The sequence below is a fragment of the Hemiscyllium ocellatum genome, chromosome 3, assembly GCF_020745735.1.
Source record: "Hemiscyllium ocellatum isolate sHemOce1 chromosome 3, sHemOce1.pat.X.cur, whole genome shotgun sequence".
NCBI classification, from domain to species: Eukaryota; Metazoa; Chordata; class Chondrichthyes; order Orectolobiformes; family Hemiscylliidae; genus Hemiscyllium; species Hemiscyllium ocellatum.
The window spans coordinates 121,658,420-121,679,582 of record NC_083403.1 but is presented as its reverse complement, the minus strand read 5'-3'; the positions used below and the strand labels follow the sequence as shown (position 1 = coordinate 121,679,582).

The following is a 21,163-nucleotide window of genomic DNA, read 5'->3' as shown; positions in this document are numbered from 1 at the left end:
GCTCCTTGAAAGTGGAGTCACAGGTAGATAGGATAGTGAAGAAGGCATTTGATATGCTTTCCTTTATTGGTTAGAGTATTGAGTACAGGAGTTGGGAGGCCATGTTGCAGCTGTCCAGGACACTGGTTAGGCCATTGTTGGAATATTGCGTGCAATTCTGGTCTCCTTCCTATTGGAAAGATGTCGTGAAACTTGAAAGGGTTCGGAAAATATTTACAAGGATGTTGCCAGGGTTGGAGGATCTGAGCTACAGGGAGAGGCTGAACAGGCTGGGGCTGTTTTGCCTGGAGTGTCGGAGGCTGAGGAGCGACCTTATAGATGTTGCCAAAATTATGAGGGGCATGGATAGGATAAATAGGCAAAGTCTTTTCCCTGGGGTCAGGGAGTCCCCTAGAGGGCATAGGTTTAGGGTGAGAGGGGAAAGATATAAAAGAGATCTGAAGGGCAACTTTTTCACACAGAAGGTGGTACGTGCTGAAAAATGTGTTGCTGGAAAAGTGCAGCAGATCAGGCAGCATCCAAGGAGCAGGAGAATCGACGTTTCAGGCATAAGCCCTTCTTCAGGAAATCCTTCAGGACTCCTGCTCCTTGGATGCTGCCTGACCTGCTGCCCTTTTCCAGCAACACATTTTCAGCTCTGATCTCCATCATCTGCGGTCCTCATTTTCTCCTAGAAGGTGGTACGTGTATGGAATGAGCTGCCAGAGGATGTGGTGGAGGTTGGTACAATTGCAACATTTAAGAGGCATTTGGATGCGTATATGAATAGGAAGGGTTTGGAGGGATATGGGCCGGGTGCTGGCAGGTGAGACTAGATTGGGTTGGGATATCTGGTCGGCAAGGACGGGTTGGACCGAAGGGTCTGTTTCCATGCCGCTATGACTCTATAACAATAGTTTGGGTTTTAAATCTCAGATTTTATAAATTTGGACCATTTTCACTTATTGTAGAGAGGGGTACTGATGGCTATGGATAAACCCACAACACACTAGAAAACATAGTTTGAATGTAAGAACTCTGAGCAGGAGTAGGCCATCTGGCCCCTTGAGCCTGCTGTGCCATTCAATAAGATCATGGCTGATCTTTTCATGGACTCAGCCCTCCATACCCACCCACTCACCATAATCATTTGTTGCTTTACTAACCAAAAATCTATCTATCTTTTGTCTTAAAAGCATTAAACAAGGTAGCCTCAACTCTTTCACTGGCCAGGGAATTCCACAGATTCACAACCCTTTTGAGTGAAATTCCTCCTCAACGCAGTCCTAAATCTGCTTCATCTTATTTTGAGGCTATGACCCCTAGTTCTAGTTTAATCACCAGCAGAAACAACCCCCTCTTCTATCATATCTATTCCCTTCATAATTTTATATGTTTCCATTCTTCTAAATGTCAATGAGTGTAGTCCCAGTCTTCACAATCTCTCCTCATCAGCTGGGTTACACAAAGAAGGTCGTAGAGTCATAGACATACACAGCACGAAAACAGACCCTTCGATCCAACTCGTCCATGCTGACCAGATATCCCAGCCTAATCTAGTTCCACCTACCAGCACCCCGCCCATATCCCCAGAGCACTCTGTAGAGCCATAGATTTGTATAGGTCAAAAACAGGTCCTTCAGTCCAACTCGCCTGTGCTGACCAGATATCTTAAATTAATCTAGTCCCATTTGCCAACACATGGCTCATATCCCTCTAAACCCTTCCTATTCATATACCCATCCAGATGCCTTTTAAATGCTGCAATGTACCAGTACCCACCACTTCCTCTGGCAGCTCATTCCATACATGCATCACCCTCTGCGTAAAAACGTTGCCCCTTCGGTACCTTTTGTAGCTTTCTCCTCTCACCTTAAACCTCTGCCCTCTAATTCTGGACTCGCCCACCACAGGGAAAAGAGATTGTCTATTTATCCTATCCATACCCCTCATGACCTTATCAATCTCTATAAGGTCGCCCCTCAGCCTCCAACACTCCAGGGAAAACAGCCCCAGCCTATTCAGCCTCTCCCTATAGCTCAAACCCTTCAACCTGGTAAAATTTCTGTAGTATTTTTGAAGAGTATGATATAGGAAACATAACAATTTTCACACAGTAAACCTACACAAAACGCAACAAAATAGTAACTAAACAATCTCTCCAGTTGATGTTGATTGAGGTGTAAACATTAGGCCTGTACCCTTGACCTTCTCAGGAATAGTGCCATGGGATCATTTAAATCCACCTGAGAGGGCAGGTGGTTAAGTGTCTTATCTGAAAGACAGAGCCTGTGACTGTACAGCATTTCCTCAGTGCTGCAGAGGGGCAGCCTCAGCTGTGTGTTTTGAATCTCTGAGTTTGGGCTTTACCCTGAGAAAGATGGACTTCCAGCTGTCAATTGTTCTCAGAACTGCTGCCGTCTTCTATTGATTTTATTCTTACACGGGGTATGGTCACTGGTGGCAAGGCCAACATGTTTGCTCATCCCTAATTGCACTTGAATTGCCTGGTTAGCTAGAGTGTAGGGAAGACTCAACCATTCAATCGTATGTGCATACAGGTCAGAGTACATCAGAGCGACATTCTCCATCCTTAAAAGACGTTAGTGAACCAGATGGGTTTTTATAGCAATCAATGATGGTTTCATGGTCACCATCACTGAAACTAGCTTTCAGTTCCAAATTTTATTAGTTGGATTTAAATTCTAGCAGCTAGAGTGGATTACTGGCCCAGTTACTTTATCATTAGTTCATCATCTCCCCAAAGGTTGAGAAAGATATTATTGGTTTAAGCACAGAGAGAAGAATTGATCGAAATATAAATACGTATTGAAATTTGCAGACTTGAGTGTTGTTTAACAGTATTCAAAGTAATTTTTGTGTGCAGCAAACTTTCAGTCAAAAGCAGTTTGTGCAAAATTGACTTGAAACACTGTTGCCCACAACCGCATTGAACATCCTGCATGTAAACAATGGTATGTGACATAAAAGTGAGTGGACATTTTTAACTCAAGTTGTCGATGTTAAAGTCTGTAACCATACATATGTATATGCAAGATTCTTAACGTATACATTTAAATATTACCAAGAACTATACTGCCTCCTTTGTCATCAGTCATATAACCCTCAATTCGTTAGCAGGTTGTAAAGTCTGTCTGGTCTTTCTCAGTCATATAGCTATGGTATTTACTTACCGATTCTTCTGTAACATTACATTTGTAAAGACATCTGGCTTTACTTAACTTCTGATTAGTGTGCAATAATCGTGGCATTCTGTGAAGACTAATATTTTCAAGGTAATTGCAGTGAATTTGTGGTATATCATGTTGGACTCTTTACATGAATTTGAAGGTCTTTCGTGAAGAGGTAAAACCTTGAGATTGCTTTTATGGGTGCCTGGCTATAATTTAATCCACTCCATTATTAACATCTAATATCTTTTGGCAGCACTTGAGCTCTGTGTTGTGTGTAATGTTTACTTTTCGTCTTGCTGACAAAGGCCAATATGGTTTCATTATGTGGCACATCCCTTAATTCGGAGAAAGTAAGGACTACAGGTACTGGAGATCAGAGTCGAAGAGTGTGGTGCTGGAAAAACACAATGGGTGAGGCAGCATCCGAGGAGCAGGAGAGTCAACGTTTCGAGCATAAGCTCTTCATCCCTTAATTCCGCAAGTTTGGCTTGTAAACTTGGACCAAGGCTTATTCCCTCCTTGGAACTGAGGTCTGGATCTTATTGTGTGGGAGGGTGAGGTTTCTCACTTGTTGCTAAGAAAAGTTGCAATCAAACTCAACTCCACTCTGATGAAGGGTCGAGAGTGTGGTGCTGGAAAAGCACAGCACGTCAGAGAGCATCTGAAGAGCAGGAGGATCGACGTTTTGGGCACAAGCCCTTCATCAGGAATGAGGCTTGTGAGTCGGAGGCTGAGAGATAAATGGGGTGGTGGTGGCTGGGGGGATGGTAGCTGAGAGTGTGATAGGTAGATTGAGGTGGGGGTAAAGATGATAGGTTAGAGAGGAAGCTGGAGCTGACAGGTGGGAAGGAAGATGGACAGGGAGGACAGGTCATGAGGACGGTGCCGAGTTGGAAGGTTGGATCTTGGATAAGGTGGGGGAAGGGGAAATGAGGAAACTGGTGAAATCCACATTAATTTGGGAAAGACCATTCCCTCTGCAACTCGTCAGGTCCATGCCCTCTATCATCCTACCCTTCCCTCCCAGCAGCTTCCCCTGCCACTGCACAAATTGTGAAACCTGTGCCCACATCTCCCCCCGCGTCTCCGTCCAAGACCCCAAAGGAGCCTTTGATTCCTGATGAAGGGCTCTGGCCCGAAACGTCGAATTTCCTGTTCCTAGGATGCTGCCTGGCCTGCTGTGCTTTAACCAGCAACACATTTTCAAATCCACATTAATCCCATGTAGTTGAAAGGCCCCTAGACAGAAGATGAGGCATACTTTCTCCAGGTGTCAGGTGGTCAGGATTTGGCGATGGAGGAGGCCCAGAGTCTGCATGTCCTTCGCAGAGTGGGAGGGAAAGTTAAAGTGTTCGGCCACAGGGCGGTGGGGTTGCTTTGTGCATGTGTCCCAGAGATGTTCTCTGAAGTGTTCTGTGAATATGCATCCTGTTTCCCTGATTTAGAGGAGACTGCATCAGGAGCAGCAGATACAATAAATGACATGTGTGGAAGTGCAGGTAAAACTCTGATGGGTGTGGAAGGCTCCTTTGGGGTCTTGGACAGAGACGTGGGGGGAGTTGTGGGCACAGGTTTCACAATTTGTGCAGTGGCAGGGGAAGCTGCTGGGAAGGGAGGGTGGGTTGATAAAGGGCATGGACCTGACGAGTTGCAGAGGGAATGGTCTTTCCCAAAAGCGGATAGAGGAGGGGAGGGAAATATATCTGTGATGGTGGGGTCTGTTTGTAGGTGACAGAAATGGTGGCGGATGATGCAATGTATTTGGAGGTTGCTGGAGTGGAAGGTGAGGGCCAGGTTACGGTTACGGTTGGAGAGGTGGGGTTCGAGGGCAGAGGTGCAGGAAGTGAATGAGATGCACTGGAGGGCATCATCGACTGCGGGGAAGGGGATCTCTGACTCACGAGCCTCAAGCCTGATGAAGGGCTTATGTCCAAAATGTTGACTCTCCTGCTCTTGGGATGCTGCCTGACCTGCTGTGCTTTTCCAGCTCCATGCACTCGACTCTGATCTCCGGCATCTGCAGTCCTCACTTTTTCCACTCTGCTGAACTCAAGTCCACTCCTACAGCACCTCACCAAAATGTCAGCTCATCCCTGCCCTAAGGATGATTACCTGCTGAGCTTCCTGCTCATTGCCACTTCCATTCACTGGCTGAGCAATGGTGAGAGGCCAGGAATTAATCTTTCTACAGTCAGGTTGTTAGAGGGGATGTGGCTAGTGGGCAAGACATCTGTGCGATTTTGGTCCCTTCCCCAACCCCATTGATTTGCAAACCTGTCTACAATGGACCATGTAACTTTCCCCAGCGTTCACAACAGTTTGATAACATCCAGTCGAGATGAGTTTTACACTCGCCCTGAACATTGTCGACAGCACCGGTGAGCTTCATTGGTATGTTATTTTTGCTGTTGCTGGAATGAAATGCTTTTAGTCCTTTTGTTTATAGACATAACAATCCTGTGATGACACAGTGCAGAATGAATGTGGATCTCCTTATCCAGGCATTCTTGTTAGTGGGTTCTACCAAAATTTACAGGGAAACTTTTAAGATCTAAATAGCAAATCTCTTACTGTGAAATTCTGATACAATATCAACAGTGCTTCTCCACATTGTCTCTCTCATGTGCTGCTTTAGTAGTTCAGTTCACTGATTGTGCTACGGGTACACTCAATTATCCGCTGGAAGGTGGTGGAGGGTATACCCTGGTAAATTGATATTGCCATGAATCCTGAACTTACCCAGTTGTGGGCGGAGGCTGAAGATTCCAATTCCTGATGAGTTGTCGAAAATGCTCAGCATGACAGTGTCACAGACTGTGCATGCTGTACTCAAGTTTTTTTTTCACAGCTGAAAGACCCATAGATTTTAAAGGGAATAGTGTGCTTTGATGGTGAATTGATGTGCTAAAACTCAGACCACAGAGCACGTCATGGTAATATGAAAGGCATGTCCCATAACGGGGTTGTGTGGAGGCAGGGGTGGAGGGGAGACACACAGTTGGATAGGTCAGGCTCAGAGCAACTGCAAGCAGTCAAACTCCGCAGAGAGTTGGGGTTAGGGTTCAAGAGCAACTCAGGAAACGTTCCAATGCAGTTGAAGCTCGGAAGCAGCCATGAGCTGAAGACTTTTGATTCCGTGTTGGGCCTGTGGGCTAAAGGAAACCCTTCTAAGAAGTAGTATTGTGCTCAAGAGTGGCTGAAGGGTTGGGAGTGTACCTGGGGTCACTATGAAAACACAGCATTGGGACTGCAGGCAAAAACAGTCTCAGGAGAAGAGATTGAACCACGGGCAATTTCGTAGGCATGAGTCAGAGTGACGTTTGAAATTTCAAAGGCTGGATCTTCAGATGTTAAAAGTTGAAATCCTTTAGGAGGAAGACATTGTTAGCAAGGTTTGGTGACCCTCATTTAATATTGATGGCTGGGTAGGTTGCAGATCATTCTACCTTGATCGCATCAACCAATCAATGTATGGTGTGGTTTTTGTGCTTGGTCACAGTTTGTGTGCTTGGCTACAGTTATTTCTTATTCCTGATGAAGGGCCTATGCTCGAAACGTCGAATTCCCTATTCCTGAGATGCTGCCTGGCCTGCTGTGCTTTGACCAGCAACACATTTGCAGTTGGCTACAGTTTGCCTATCATTTCACATTTACCTTGAGTTAGTTCTTGGTATTTTAGTGTATTAGTTTGTTTATTCCTTTGACTTCATAAAGTTCATTTAATTTTTATTTTGCTTTAAAATTCTGGAATTTTATAGCTAAGTTCTATTAATGTGTACCTGGGAGTTTTAAGCTTTGTCTGCTTCAAACAGGAAAGCTACTGGTCTTTAACCAAGTCATAAGATACATTTGGCAGTGTCATCTTAACAAAGAAAGCTGCCATTATTCCATTTCTACAAAAGTCTCTGCTCACATGCTATGATATTAGTGGGATCACCTTCGGAAACAACATTCTTTCGCCTCCACTCGTGGAAGTTGAGTGAGATACTGACCATATAACTTCTAGCAGGTTTTAATTGTGCATTCATATCCCCAGTAGCTTCCATTCGTTGTAAAAGTACATTCTTCTCAGCTGTTGTCCACAATCTGTTTGTGTTTTAAGCAGTTCCCTGTGTCAAACCTTTCAGTCATATGAAATGACTTGCTGTATGAATGCAATGATTTGATCCCTCTTCATGCTTGGCCTGACTACAGCCAACTTGACCTCATGATCTTCACTGAGTGCTTCTCCTTCATAGTGCAGCTCGGTGAGATTATCCTGATCTGGTGTCTTCTCTATTTATCCTGCATATTGAAATAAACTCCTTCAATGACTTGTCTACCCACTCTTACACTGTTGTCTCTGGAATCTCCCAAGTCTTGAACCTTCTCAGCTTCCTGTCGACAATTATTATTTGAATGTAATAGGCTGAAATCACCCAGTTCTATTTCACCACCACCTTCCTTGAAGAATAATAATCGAGACACAATTTTTACTTGAGAAGTATGTGGGGGAGTGAATGACAACTAGCCAAACAGAAGTTGCTGGAAAAGTTCAGCAGGTCTGGCAGCGTCTGTGAAGAGACATCAAAGCTAACTGAATTCGGAGGGACGATCACCGGACCTGAATAGTTAACTTTAATTTCTCTTCACAGATGTTGCCAGACCTGAGCTTTTCCAGCAATTTTTGTTTTTTCTCTAAATTTCTGATTTACAGCATCTGCAGTTCTTTAGGTTTTTGTTTGGTGTGACAGCCAGTAGAGATTTGTTAATGGTGAATTGAGTTTCATTGCTTATATTAAGTTGATTGAAGAAACAGAGAGGGATTGTTGAAGGCAGTGTAATTGGTGTTTAGTTATATGAACTTTAAACAGAAATCCTTTTGTCAGTTTGATTGAGGTATCAGCACCTCGTTATACTCAATATTATCTCTTAGCAAAATACCACGTGTCACTGATCAGAAATGAACACAGTGAGCTGAATCCCCGTTGATGGTGAGTTTGTAGGTAGCAAGGACATCTAATGAAGTGAAGTCAGGGTGTACTGAAATCCTGTCACCTTTACCTCATCTGAAATAAGTCCAGGGCAGCAAGGAGTGTAGGTTACCCTTGTACCCCACCATCGGTTGGAAGATGTTAAGTGGACAATCAGTGACTGCCATTTGGATTAAACCAGCAAGTAGTTTGACCCCTTGTCGAGGAGGTTGAGAGAGTCCTGCACCCTCTCGTCGATCAAAAGCGATCAGTGCCCATCAATCAAAAGTGATCAGTACCTGATCAGGAGACTGGACAACAGGCAGGTGTGTATCCTATCCACTGAAAACTAACCACCTCTTAGAAAGAAACAAACAGGCAATGTCCTAACCTTAAAATCGTAGATTCCTTCTCAGAATTTGATGGAAACCCATGCAGACACGTGGGAGAATGCGCAAACTCCACAGAGACAGGAATCAGCGCTGAAAATGTGTTGCTGGAAAAGTGCAACAGGTCAGGCAGCATCCAAGGAACAGGAAATTTGACGTTTCGGACATAAGCCCTTCTTCAGGAATATGTCCGAAACGTCGAATCTCCTGTTCCTTGGATGCTGCCTGACCTGCTGCGCTTTTCCAGCAACACATTTTCAGCTCTGATCTCCAGCATCTGCAGTCCTCACTTTCTCCTCAGAGACAGGAATCAACCCAGAGTCCCTGGCGCTGTGAGGCAGCAGTGCTAACCACTGACCCACAGTGCTGGCCTCCTTGGTGGCTGCACTTCCAGCTGCATCATGGCTGTCTCTGTGGTGTCGCTGAGTAATAGGAAAGACATATGTCCCCAGGGTCTTCATTTGAGGCATAAGCCCTGTGGTGGCCTTGCCAGTGCCTAATTGAGATGAGAATGGTGGACATTCCATGGAAGTGGCAGCATGGGTGTTGTGAAACGCTCTGTCTCAACAAGACACAAACCAATATTCAAGCTCTGGTAACCACTGTTTGGTCACATGTGTGTCTGCTGTCTGAGTTCAAGATTACATTGGCTTTTCCTGATTGTTCTGCACTGGTTGGCCTTACTGGGTGGTAAATTGAATGAAGTGCCTGCAATCCGGGCATCACTGTTTATGGAGGGTTAAGGAGAAGATTTCTCGGAAGTGTACCTGGATGGTGGATTTCACTGACTGAGGTGGTTCTCCTTGGTGCACACAGCAAAGCAGGTTTGGCAGAGATCTTCAAAATCGTGGGGATATTTTTAATTGACCTGTTCAGAGATGATGGGACATACCTCTGGAGAAGGCAGGACTTGAATGTTGACCTCCTGGCTCAGAGGTAGGGACACTACCACCGCATCACAAAAACCCTCAAAATCAGGAAGGGTGTTGGTACAGTGACATGCAGGTCGAAGCTTATCTGACAATAATGGTGACAACAACAGTTACCTAGCAGTAACGTTCTGCTTCCAGTATGGAATGAATGGTCGATTAATGGAGAATTCAGATTAAAGTTATTGGGCAGAATAGAAGGTTGGTTAGTTCAGTGAGCTGTTTGGCTGATTTATGAAGCGGGGTGACATCAACATTCCTATCCCAGCTGAAGTGACCGCAAAGGTCCCACTTTTTCAACCTTAGCCCTTGCCTGAGGTACGGTGACCATCGGGTTAAACCTTCCCGAAAGGCTGCTGGTAACAGACTTATTGTTTTTAAATTGAAATTGAATCTTAGAAACATAAACAAAATTGAGCAGCAAGAGGCCATTTGGCCCTTCAGCCCTCTTGCACCATTCAGGATGATCATGGCTGAACATCCAATTCAGTAGACTGTACCCTGCTTTCTCCACATACTTGTTAGTCTCTGTAGCCCAAAGAACTATAACTAACTCCTTCTTCAAAACATTCAATGTTTTGGCCTCAACCACTTCTTGTGCAAGAGATTTCCACTGACTCACCACTGTCTGGGTGAAGAAATTCCTCCCCAGTGATAGTACGAGATAATTTGCAGCATAACATATTTGCTAACTTTCCCGAAGTCACAGTACAGCCCTGATGAGCGATTCTTTGAAAAAGCACTTCTCGTCCAAAGCTCACAATTGAACTATCATCTCTGAGAAATAATATGCCCTTTTTTTTGAATAATGCTCCTTTTGCTTTTCCCTTATCCACAACAGCCTTAAGCTAAATAACTGTTCTCACCAATATTTCCAGAGAATGCAAATATCAGTAAACGTGGAGTGGTAAAACAGAGTGAGAAGATGCTGTGAGTACAGTATAGGAGTTCAGATGTTATGTTGAGGTTTTACAGGACATTGGTGATGCCTGTTCTGGGGTACTGTCTACAGTTCTGGTCACCCTGTTAATGGGAGTGTATTATTAAGCTAGAGAGGGTTCAGAAGAGATTTACCAGAATATTGCCGGCTGTGGAAGCCTTGAGTTATAAAGAAAGGCTGGGACCTCTTTTCCATTGGAGCGTAGAATGTTGAGAGGTGACAGAGGTTTATAAAACCATGAGGGATATGTATAGGATTGAAGGAAGGTGTCTTTTTCCTAGGTTGGGGGATTTCAAGCCTAGGGGTTATATTTTAAGGTGAGAGTGTGTGGAATGAACGTCCTGAAGAAGTGGTGGACGCAGGTACAATTACAATGCTTAAAGGTCACTTAGGGAAGTACATGAACAGGAAAGGTTTGAAGGGATATGGAACTAGTTTATTTTGGTATTATGTTTGGCAAGGACTGGTTGGACCAAAGGGTCTTTTTCTGTGCTGTATATTGGGTAGGGATTAGCCATGGGGTATAAAGGGTTACAAGGATAGGGTGGGGGGTGGGTCTGGGTTGGATGCTGTTTGGAGGGTTGGTGTGGACTTGTTGGGCCAGATGGCCTGTTTCTACACTGTAAGGATTCTAAGAAGATACTACCTGCAAGTTGTTCATCAGTTGTTCCACTACAGTCGGACCTGACATCTGTAAGGGACGGGCTAATTGTCCAGCATTGGCATCCTTATCCTGTAATGTACAGTGACTGTTCAGCCCTGATGTATTTACAAACAGTTCATTCTCACATGATTGATCATGAGTTTGCACAGAGTTTACAAAGCTCTTTCATGAACCAAAGACTTCTCTTAATTCATGTACAGGTACCTGGATTTTAATGTCCGTGTACTCGGTCTTAATGCCTTGGGTAGCACTATCAGGTCCCTTTAATTAAACACAATTTGTATTTCACTAATACATTTGACTCAAGTGTTCCAAGGCATCTCACAAGGCATCAACAAAAGTATATGTGAAACTAAAGTATTGGGGAAGGAGTGCCTTAGGAAAGAGAGATAGGGAGTTACAGAGTGTTTGAACAGAATTCCAGAATTTAGGGACTTGATCGCTAAAGTCATGGCCACCTGTCATAGAGCAATTAAAATTAAATAAAATTGTTTAAGTCTGGAGCCTGGAAAGCTGGTGAAAGTTCTTTGGCAAGGTGTGATCAGCAATCAGCATTTACCAGTATAGCAGGTGAATAAACGGTTTTGAACAGAAGCATTATCTACCATTACCCATGTTTCGAAGAAATCCCCTGTACAAGGGAGAATTCTTTTAAAAAGGGAAGTGCAACATAAATGTGTAATCACAAAAAAATGGGACAAGGAGTTGAGACCCTTTCCTGTCTGATCCTCTCTCATTCTCCTCTCTTTCTTCAAGTGGTTGTGCTGGTTAATAATTATGCATCTTCTTTATCTATTGGGTTTGTACTTCTCTGTATGAAGGTGCATATTGTTACTTAATCATGCACATTCCAGTGACTGACTTGGATATAGGTAATCAGCTCCTTCTGTGTGAGATTGCTTGAATTCAAGCAGTAATGCTATTTGCCATTCACGTGTTTCATTGCAGGCATTAATCAATGACTGCTGACTTACTGACAAAGGCTGCCCTTGAAGTATATTGTATCCGTTTCTAGTATATTGTTACAACACACACACGCACACGCACACGCACACGCACACACTCTCACCTTGTGCTGTAATCTGTTAAATTTGAGAGGGAAATAACTATCCCAGAAGTCACTATTTCAAATAAAAATTAACAACTTTATTCTTAACGTCCAACAGAGAACATTAAAACAACAGCTATTTACAACTCCTTTCTCTTAAACCTATCTTTTACCTCCCACTCAACAATAGTGATCCGATTTTTAAAAAATGATTAAGATTTACAAAAAATAATCACGTTTCAAAACCAGTCAGCTTTGTTGATTCTCCTTTTGTATATTTTTCTCTAGAACAGCTTCGATGTTCTGTTGCACGAATTTCTTACGTACAGGTACTTTCAGAGAGCTGTTTGGCTAGCAGTCTATACTTGTTGGTGTTCTCGGCAGTTCTCCTGCTAACTGTTCAAAATGTCTTGTTTTATACCCCAAAATATCAGATCATTTCATTGGTTTGAGGTTGTCAAAATGCTAAATTCAAATTTGACTGGAATTTGGTATCTGGGGCATAATTTAAACTGATTGGCCAAATTCAATCAAAATAAATTCAAATTTGGCCAATCAGTTTAAATTATGCCCCAGATACCAACATCCAATCAAATTTGAATTTGTGCAGATGAGTTGTCATGATACAAAAACAAATTCAAATTTGATTGGACGTTGGTATCCGGTGCATAACTTAAACTGATTGACTAAATTTGAATTTGTTTTTCTGTCATGACAACTCAGCGTTACTATTGGTTTCACAGTCAAATGTTATATTTTAAATTCTTTCAGTGCACTCTTTGCCTCTCTAAGTCCATGCCAGCTTCCAGTCTCTCTTAAAGGTACAACTTCATAACAATATGTTTTCTTCCCTTTTCTGCACCACTGTGATACCCTTTGATTTGAAAGTAGTTCAGTAAGGATTTTGTTTTTATATAGCTTGTTTAGATCAAATGTAGATTTTAAGAATGATTGAAAAGTACTTTTAGGAGTTTGCAATGATTGCAAAGGAAACTAAATGTAATTTTCTTGAAGGTCCATCATGTGACTGGACAACCCTTGACCTAAAAGCAGGAAGGATGTTCAAGTGTGGATGTTGTGTAGCCACACACACCCAGCATAGCTGCAGGTACAACAGAACTGGAGAAGAGATCAAAGAGACGGCTGTCAAACGAAGCTACTGCTGTAAAGAACAAAGGTTACAGCAGGAAAAGAATAGAAGTTAAATTTATAAGGAACTGCACTCTTACTCAGTTAGCTCAAATAGCTGAATGACTGGTTTGTAATACAGAGTTTTGCTAACAGCATAGGTTCGGTTCCTGCACTGACTGAGGTAAACGCCACTATCTCTCCCCTCACCTGAGGTGCGGTGACCCTCAGGTTAAACCACCACCATCGATCGGCACGGTGGCACAGTGGTTTGTACTTCTGCGTCACAGCACCAGGGACCCGGGTTCAATTCCTGCGTCGGTCAACTGCCTGTGTGGAGTTTGCACATTCTCCCGTGTCGGCTTGGGTTTCCTCTGGGAGCTCCGGTTTCCTCCCACAATCCAAAGGTGTGCAGGTTAGGTGAATTAGCCATCCTAAATTGCCCATAGTGTTAGGTGCAGGGGTAAATTTAAGGGAATGGGTCTGGATGGGTTGTCTTCAGAGGGTTGGTGTGGACTTTTGGGGCCAGAAAGCCTGTTTCTACACTGTAGGGAATCTAATCTAATCATGATCTCTCTAATCAGAGAGCAGCATTATGATCTTGTAAAACTGTGGGGACTTTAGTTTTGGAATCTCAGTGAGCCTGCACCTATAATATTATTGACAGTTTTTGTCTCCTTACCTCAGGAAGGATGGACTTCAAATTGAGGAGATGGAGTGGAGTTTTACTAAATTAATCCCTAGGATGATGAGAATAGACCACTATACTAAAAAGACTTAGAGCAAAATGAGGCCATTTAGCCTGTCGGGTCTGCTCCTACATTCACTCATGGCTGATATATTTCTCAACCATGTTCTCCTGACTGCTCCCCGTAACCTTTGTTCCTCTTGATAATCAAGAACTCATCTCTCTCTATCTTGGATACGTGCATTGATTCGGCCTCCACATGTCAACGCGTTTCACAGATTCACCACCCTCTGGCTGAAGAAATTCCTTCTCATCTCCCTTCTAAAAGGTTGTCATATCACCTTGAGGCTGTGCCTTCAGGTGCTAGTGTGTTCTACTAGTGGAAACATCTTCTCCATGTCCACTCTAGCCAAGCCCTCAATTTTCAATGAGATATTCCACACCCGGCCACCATCCTTCTAAACTCCATCGAGTGCAGACCTAGAGTATTGAACATGACATGCCCTTAATCCTTTGGATCATTCCTCTGAATCTCCTCTAGGCACCCTTGAAGGCCTCCACGTCTTTCCTTAGACACAGGTCCCAAAACTGCTCACAGCATTCCAAATGCAGACTGACCGGAGCCTTATACCGCCTCAGCAGTACATTCCTGCTCTTGAGTTCTAGCCCTCTCAAAATGAAGCTTAGCATTGAAATTGTCTCCCTAGCTGCTAGGGGAATCTGCATGTTAACCTTGAGATTGAGGAAACTGGGTCTGTGATTTCCATATTTCCAAAGAATGAGGTGATCTTATTGAAAAATACAGATATCTTGCAGGATGTAATAAGGCTGTTGAAGGTAGGACGTTTCTCCTGGCTGGTGAGTCTAAAACCTGGAGATCTTGTCTACCCCTTGTTCCAGGTCTGAGATAAGGAGACATTTCTTATTGAGGGTGAATCATTGAAATTCTCAGTGTTAAAGGGTTGTGGATACGCAATCATTGAGCAAGTTTAGGACAAAAGTTGCTAGATTTCTGGAGATTAAAGATGTCAAGGATGTAATACCGGAGAGTTGTATTGAAGTAGATGATCAGCTGTGATCCATTTGAATGGCAAAACAGGTTTTGATGGCTCAAAAGGCAGCTCTGGGGAATTTGTGCTGTCAGCATTGTTCTAAATCTAGCTAAGGAGACTCTGCAACAGTGTGCTGTTTGGGTAACAATTATCTCCAGGGAACTTGAGTGATGGAACTACTTTTGGAGATGACATGAGGACCAAATTTATTGAGTAAGTCTGAAAGCCTAGGTGGAAAGACTGTGTGGTGCCACATTTCTGAGGGATATGAGGTCATCTCTGCAATTCCATGTGTAATTCATAGTTAATACTGCCTATAATTTGCCTGTTAATTCATGCCTATGTTGATTCTGACTTGCTTTATGTCTACAACGTGATCCTTTAGTTTGTATGCTTCACATTAGTGAAGTATTTTGAAGGATCAGGGAGAGCTCTGCCAGCAGAAGTTCTTTTCAGATTTTTATTTTACTAAAGGTTTGATAAAGTGAAATCAATTCCTTCAACTTGTTAATATTGAATGTGATGGTTGTACTCTAGAGACACATGGATCAAACCAGAGACCAATCATTTAAATGAATCTCTATACGTCTCAGTTACTTGCAGTGGCCTGTATGAAAGTTTGATTTTCGGCATTTGTGTGACCTTTCCTGCACTGCCAAGTCATCTTGGCTGTGTTGGAGTTGGAGATTTGAGAAAGACAGAGCAGTGCATGTCAGTAATTGTTTCTTTCCATAAAATCTATATTTTCAATAAAAACTATTTCATATAGTTGTACTGGAATGTCACTATTTTCCATGCAGCTTGTTTGCAGGTGAAAGTTGATTTATAACATGCCCTTATAGTTCTGTTTACTCTGAATGACAAGACCTACTGTGACTTCCTCCAGAATGGATTGTTGGTTTGAGCTTTTCAAAGCAGATGCTGGTGACAATTGCGTGTGTTCCGCAGATTTTTCTTTCATTTATGTGACATGGTTTTGTGCATATTTTTTGATAAATGCAAGTCTCTTGTGGTTTTTGGCAACTGTGCGTAGCTTTCTGTGAATCATTCAACCATCCAAATGCTCCTCGGGCCATGCGCCTTTTTATCTGGCCAACTGCACCACTTTCCCATAATCTTGGTCACTGAGAGATTAGTTTTTTGTCTTTTCTCTTTATTGATCACTCATCTCAAGTCATATTCTGGAATCAGCCGCATCTATTGAATGCTGATATGATAGTTCCTGACTGTTACAATTTGCAGCCCACTTGACAGATGGATGCTATCATGTAGTGAAATTGGCCTTGGTCAATTTGATGTGACAATTTTCTGTATCATTTCAATTTCTGTTATTAGAATACTGTCCAAAGTGTCTTGGGGAAAAAAGTATGAGTGGTCTTTAAATTTTTTTAAGACTTTATGCCTCTGTCCTCAAATACCTTATGTTAAACTTTCCATCAGATTATTTAAACATGTTTAAATAAAATATGTACAACAAATATTTTGTACCTATGCTGTCCATGCTAAGAGGGGCTGAGGGAGAGGAAAGACAAATGTAGGATTTTATTGTACACAATGGTAGAATTTCATATTTTATCGCAAGATCTTAGAAGACCTGTTTCAAGTAACAAAAAGAGCAAAAATAGAATCTTGATTCCCTCAGTTGTGACTTATCCTTGTTATTTCTTTTTATGTTTCTTTCAGGGATTTGCGATTCAATAAAATCAAAGATATCCCATCTGGAGCTTTCAGACGTTTGAAGCACCTCAATACATTGTAAGTGGCCTTTTCAAAAATTCTTTATTCTCAGCAGAACTCCGCTAGATTTGTGTTTTTCTGTGTCACTTCCGGTTCCCTGTCATCTGCGACAAAACAGAAATATTGGAGAGTGATTATGAAATGATTTGGGAAGCTATTCCAATGTATTATTCTTCAGCCAAAATGTAAATAAAAGAACTCAAAGTAATTTTGCCATTGCCCTACCAGCAGTGTCTTTCTGTGTTTAAATGTTTAAAGCAGTATCTTTTCCAGTTTTTTTTTAAAAGTTTGTAGTCCAAACAAACCTAGTTTTTAACATGGAATGCAAGTACAACTCACTTATTTTTAGTTAAATATTGGAATCTAATTTTATTTTGTGAAAATTCTGTTGATTCTTCAGTGAGTTGGTAACACTGTTCACTCGGCGCCAAAAGATAGAGAACTCAATGCCACTTGCCTTGAGCACATATACTTCAATGCAGTTCTGAAAGAGTGTTGTGGGTGCTGTATTTTGACTGAGAAATTATGTTGCCTGCTTGGCTTTCACTGGCAAAACAAGTTTCTTAGGGTTTGCCTGAGATGTAGACATCGTTGGTATGTATGATCAGCATCTGTCCCCGGTTTCCTTTGTGCCTTGCCAGGCCATACCAGAGGGCAGACAAGAATCGACCGCATTGCTGTACGTTTCCAGTCACCTGTAGGCCAGAGCAGTAGGAATAGCAGATTTCCATAGGCCAGTGAGAGGAGGCAGCGAGGCCTGGAGTTCTGAAACCTGGCGGGCATGGACTCCGTGAAAGGGGCTATACTTTTTAAGATACTTCTTTCTATTCTGAACATAGATCAAAGTACTTTGATAACTTTTAAAAACTCCTTCAATTCTTTAACAAACACTGAAGCACCTGCACCAAGATATCCCCTATCATTACAGATTTTTCAGTGCAGTCATTTGAGTGCATATGACAATAAAGACTCCTGTACCCCACCCTCCTCCATACAACCATCCTGTACCCCACCCTCCTGTACCCCACCCTCCTCCACACCACCATCCTGTACCCTACCCTCCTCCACCCAACCCTGCTCTATTCCACCCTCCTCTACTCATCCCTCCTCCACCCCACCCTCCTCTACATCAACCTCCTCTACTCCAAACTCCTCTACCCCATACTCCTCCACCCCACCCTCCACTGCTCCACCCTCCTCTACTCTACCCTCCTCTACTCCACCCTCCTCTACTCCACCATCCTGTTCCCCACCCTCCTGTACTCCACCCACCTTTATCCCACCCTTCTCTGCTCCAACTTCCTGTACCCTACCCTCCAGTATGACACCCTCCTCTACCCCAAACTCCTCCACCCCACTCTCCTGTACCCCACCCTCCTGTAAAGCACCCTCCTTTACCTCAACCTCCTCTACCCCACCCTCCTGTACCCTACCCTCCTGTACCCTACCCTCCTCTACCCCACCCTCCTCTCCTCCACCCTCCTGTAACCCACCCCCTTTTCTCCACCCTCCTCTTCTCCACCCTCCTCTACCCCACCTTCCTTTACTCCACCCTCCTCCACTCCACTTCACCCTCCTCTACCCCACCTTCCTTTACTCCACCCTCCTCCACTCCACTTCACCTGCCTCTACCCCACCCTCATGTACTCCACCACCTTCTACACCACCTTCTACACCACTCTCCTCTACACCAACCTCGTCTACACCATCCTCTTGTACCTCACCCTCTTGTACCCTCCCCTCTTGTACCCCACCCTCCTCTACTCCACCCTCCTCTTCTCCACCATTCTCTACACTCCCCTTCAGTACCCCACCCTCCTCTACTCCCACCTTCTCTTACTCCCCCTTCTCTTACTCCACCCTCCTGTTCCCCACCCTCCTGTACCTCACCCTCCTCTACTCCACCCACCTGTACTCCACCCTCCTCTACTCCACCCTCCTGTATCCCACCCTGCTCTACTCCACCTTCCTCGGCTCCATCTTCCTGTACCCCACCCGCGTGGACCACCATCCTGTATACCACCCTCCTCTACTCTACCCTTCTCTACTCCACCTTCCTCTACCCCACTCTCCTCTACCCCACTCTCCTCCACCCCACTCTCCTCCACCCCACTCTCCTCCACCCCACCCTCCTCTATTCCACCCTCCTCTATCCCACCCTCCCTATCCCACCCTCCAGTACCCCACCCTCCAGTACCCCACCTTCCAGTACTCCACCTCCTCTACCCCTTCCTCCTTTACCCCACCCTCCTCTACTCCACCCTCCTGTACCCACCCTCCTCTTCTCCACCCTCCTCTTCACCGCTCTCTGCCCTCCTCTACTCCACCCTCCTGTACCCCATCCTCACATACCCGCCCTCCTGTGCTCCACCCTCCTGTGCTCCACCCTCCTGTACTCCACCCTCCTGTACTCCACTCTCCTCTACCCCACCCTCCTCTACCCCACCCTCTTGTACCCCACCCTCTTGTACCCCACCCACTTGTACCCCACCCTCCCGTACTCCACCCTCTTGTACCCCACCCTCCCGTACTCCACCCTCCTGTACTTCACCCTCCTCTACCCCACACTCATCTACAACCTCCTGTACCCCACCCTCCTGTACCCCCTCCTCTACTCCACCCTCCTCTACTCCACCCTTCTTTAATCCACCCTCCTGTACTCCACCACCTTTTACACCACTCTCCTCTACACCAACCTCATCTACCCCACCCTCTTGTACCCCACTCTCCTCTATTCCCCCCTTCTCTTACTCCCCCTTCTCTTACTCCCCCTTCTCTTACTCCACCCTCCTGTTCCCCACCCTCCTGTACTTCACCCTCCTCTACTCCACACTCCTGTATCCCACCCTCCTGTACCCCATCCTGCTCTACTCCACCCTCCTCGGCTCCACCTTCCTGTACCCCACCCGCCTGGACCACCATCCTGTATAGCACCCTTCTCTACACCACCCTCCTCCACCCCACTCTCCTCCACCCCACTCTCTTTTCCCCATCCTCCAGTACCCCACCCACCTGTACCCCACCCTCCAACACCCCACCCACCTCTACCCCACCCTCCTCTACTCCACCCTCCTGTACCCACTCTCCTCCACCCCACGTTCCTTTCCCCACCCTCCAGTACCCCACCCACCAGTACCCCACCCACCACACCCCACCATCCTCTACCCCACCATCCTCTACTCCACCCACCTGTACTTCACCCTCCTCTACTCCACCCTCCTGTATCCCATCCTCCTGTATCCCACCCTGCTCAGCTCCACCTTCCTGTACCCCACCCGCCTGGACCAACATCCTGTGTAGCACCTTCCTCTACTCCACCCTTCTCTACTCCACCTTCTTCCACCCCACTCTCCTCCACCCCACTCTCCTCCACCCCACTCTCCTCCACCCCACTCTCCTCCACCTCACTCTCCAGTACCCCACCCTCCAGTACCCCTTCCTCCTCTACTCCGCCCTCCTCTTCTCCGCCCTCCTCTTCTCCGCCCTCCTCTTCTCCGCCCTCCTCTTCACTGCCCTCCACCCTCCTCTACTCCACCCTCCTATACCCCACCCTCACATACCCAGCCTCACATACCCACCCTCCTGTACTCCACCGTCCTCTACCCCACACTCATCTACAACTTCCTCTACCCCACCCTCCTGTACCCCACCCTCCTCTAATCAAACCCTCCTGTACCCCACCCTCCTCTACTCCACCCTCCTCTACTCCACCCTCCTCTAACCCACCTTCCTTTACTCCACCCTCCTCTACCCTACCCTCCTGTCCCGCCCTCCTCTACTCCACCCTCCTCTACTCCACCCTCCTCCACTACAACCGCCTCTACCTCACCCTCCTATACTCGACCACCTTTTACACCACTTTCCTCTACACCAACCTCCTCTACCCCACCCTCTTGTACACTGTACTCTTCTACCCCACGCTCTTGTACCCCACCCTCGTCTACTCCACCCTCCTCTTCTCCACCCTCCTCTACTCCCCCCTTCAGTACGCCACCCTCCTATACCTCACCCCCCTCTACTCCCCCCTTCTCTTACTCCACCCTCCTGTACTCCACCCTCCTCTACTCCACCCACCTCTACTCCACCCTCCTCTACTCCACCCTCCTCTACTCCACCCTCCTCTACTCCACCCTCTTGTATCCCACCCTCCTATATCCCACCCTGCTCTACTCCACCCTGCTCAGCTCCACCTTCCTGTACCCCACCCTCCTCTACTCCACCCTCCTGTACCACCATCTTATATAGCGCCCTCCTCTACTCCACCCTCCTCTACTCTACCTTCCTCTACCCCACCCTCCTCCACCCCACTCTCCTTTCCCCACTCTCCTTTCCCCACTCTCCTTTCCCCACTCTCCTTTCCCCACCCTCCTGTACCCCTTCCTTCTGTACCCCACCCTCCTGTACCCCAACCCTCCTGTACACCACCCTCCTCTATAGCACCCTCCTCTACTTCACCCTCCTCT

The 21,163-nt window shown here is 45.4% G+C and overlaps 1 protein-coding gene across 1 annotated transcript in view; it reads left to right on the top strand.

The window, feature by feature from the left end:
• Window positions 1-21,163, top strand: part of LOC132834345 (peroxidasin homolog) — a 281,522-nt gene that overhangs the window by 95,410 nt on the left and 164,949 nt on the right. The window contains exon 2 of the mRNA XM_060853129.1: window positions 16,647-16,718. Within this exon, the coding sequence (XP_060709112.1) occupies window positions 16,647-16,718 (72 nt within the window). The remainder of the gene's footprint in view (window positions 1-16,646; window positions 16,719-21,163) is intronic.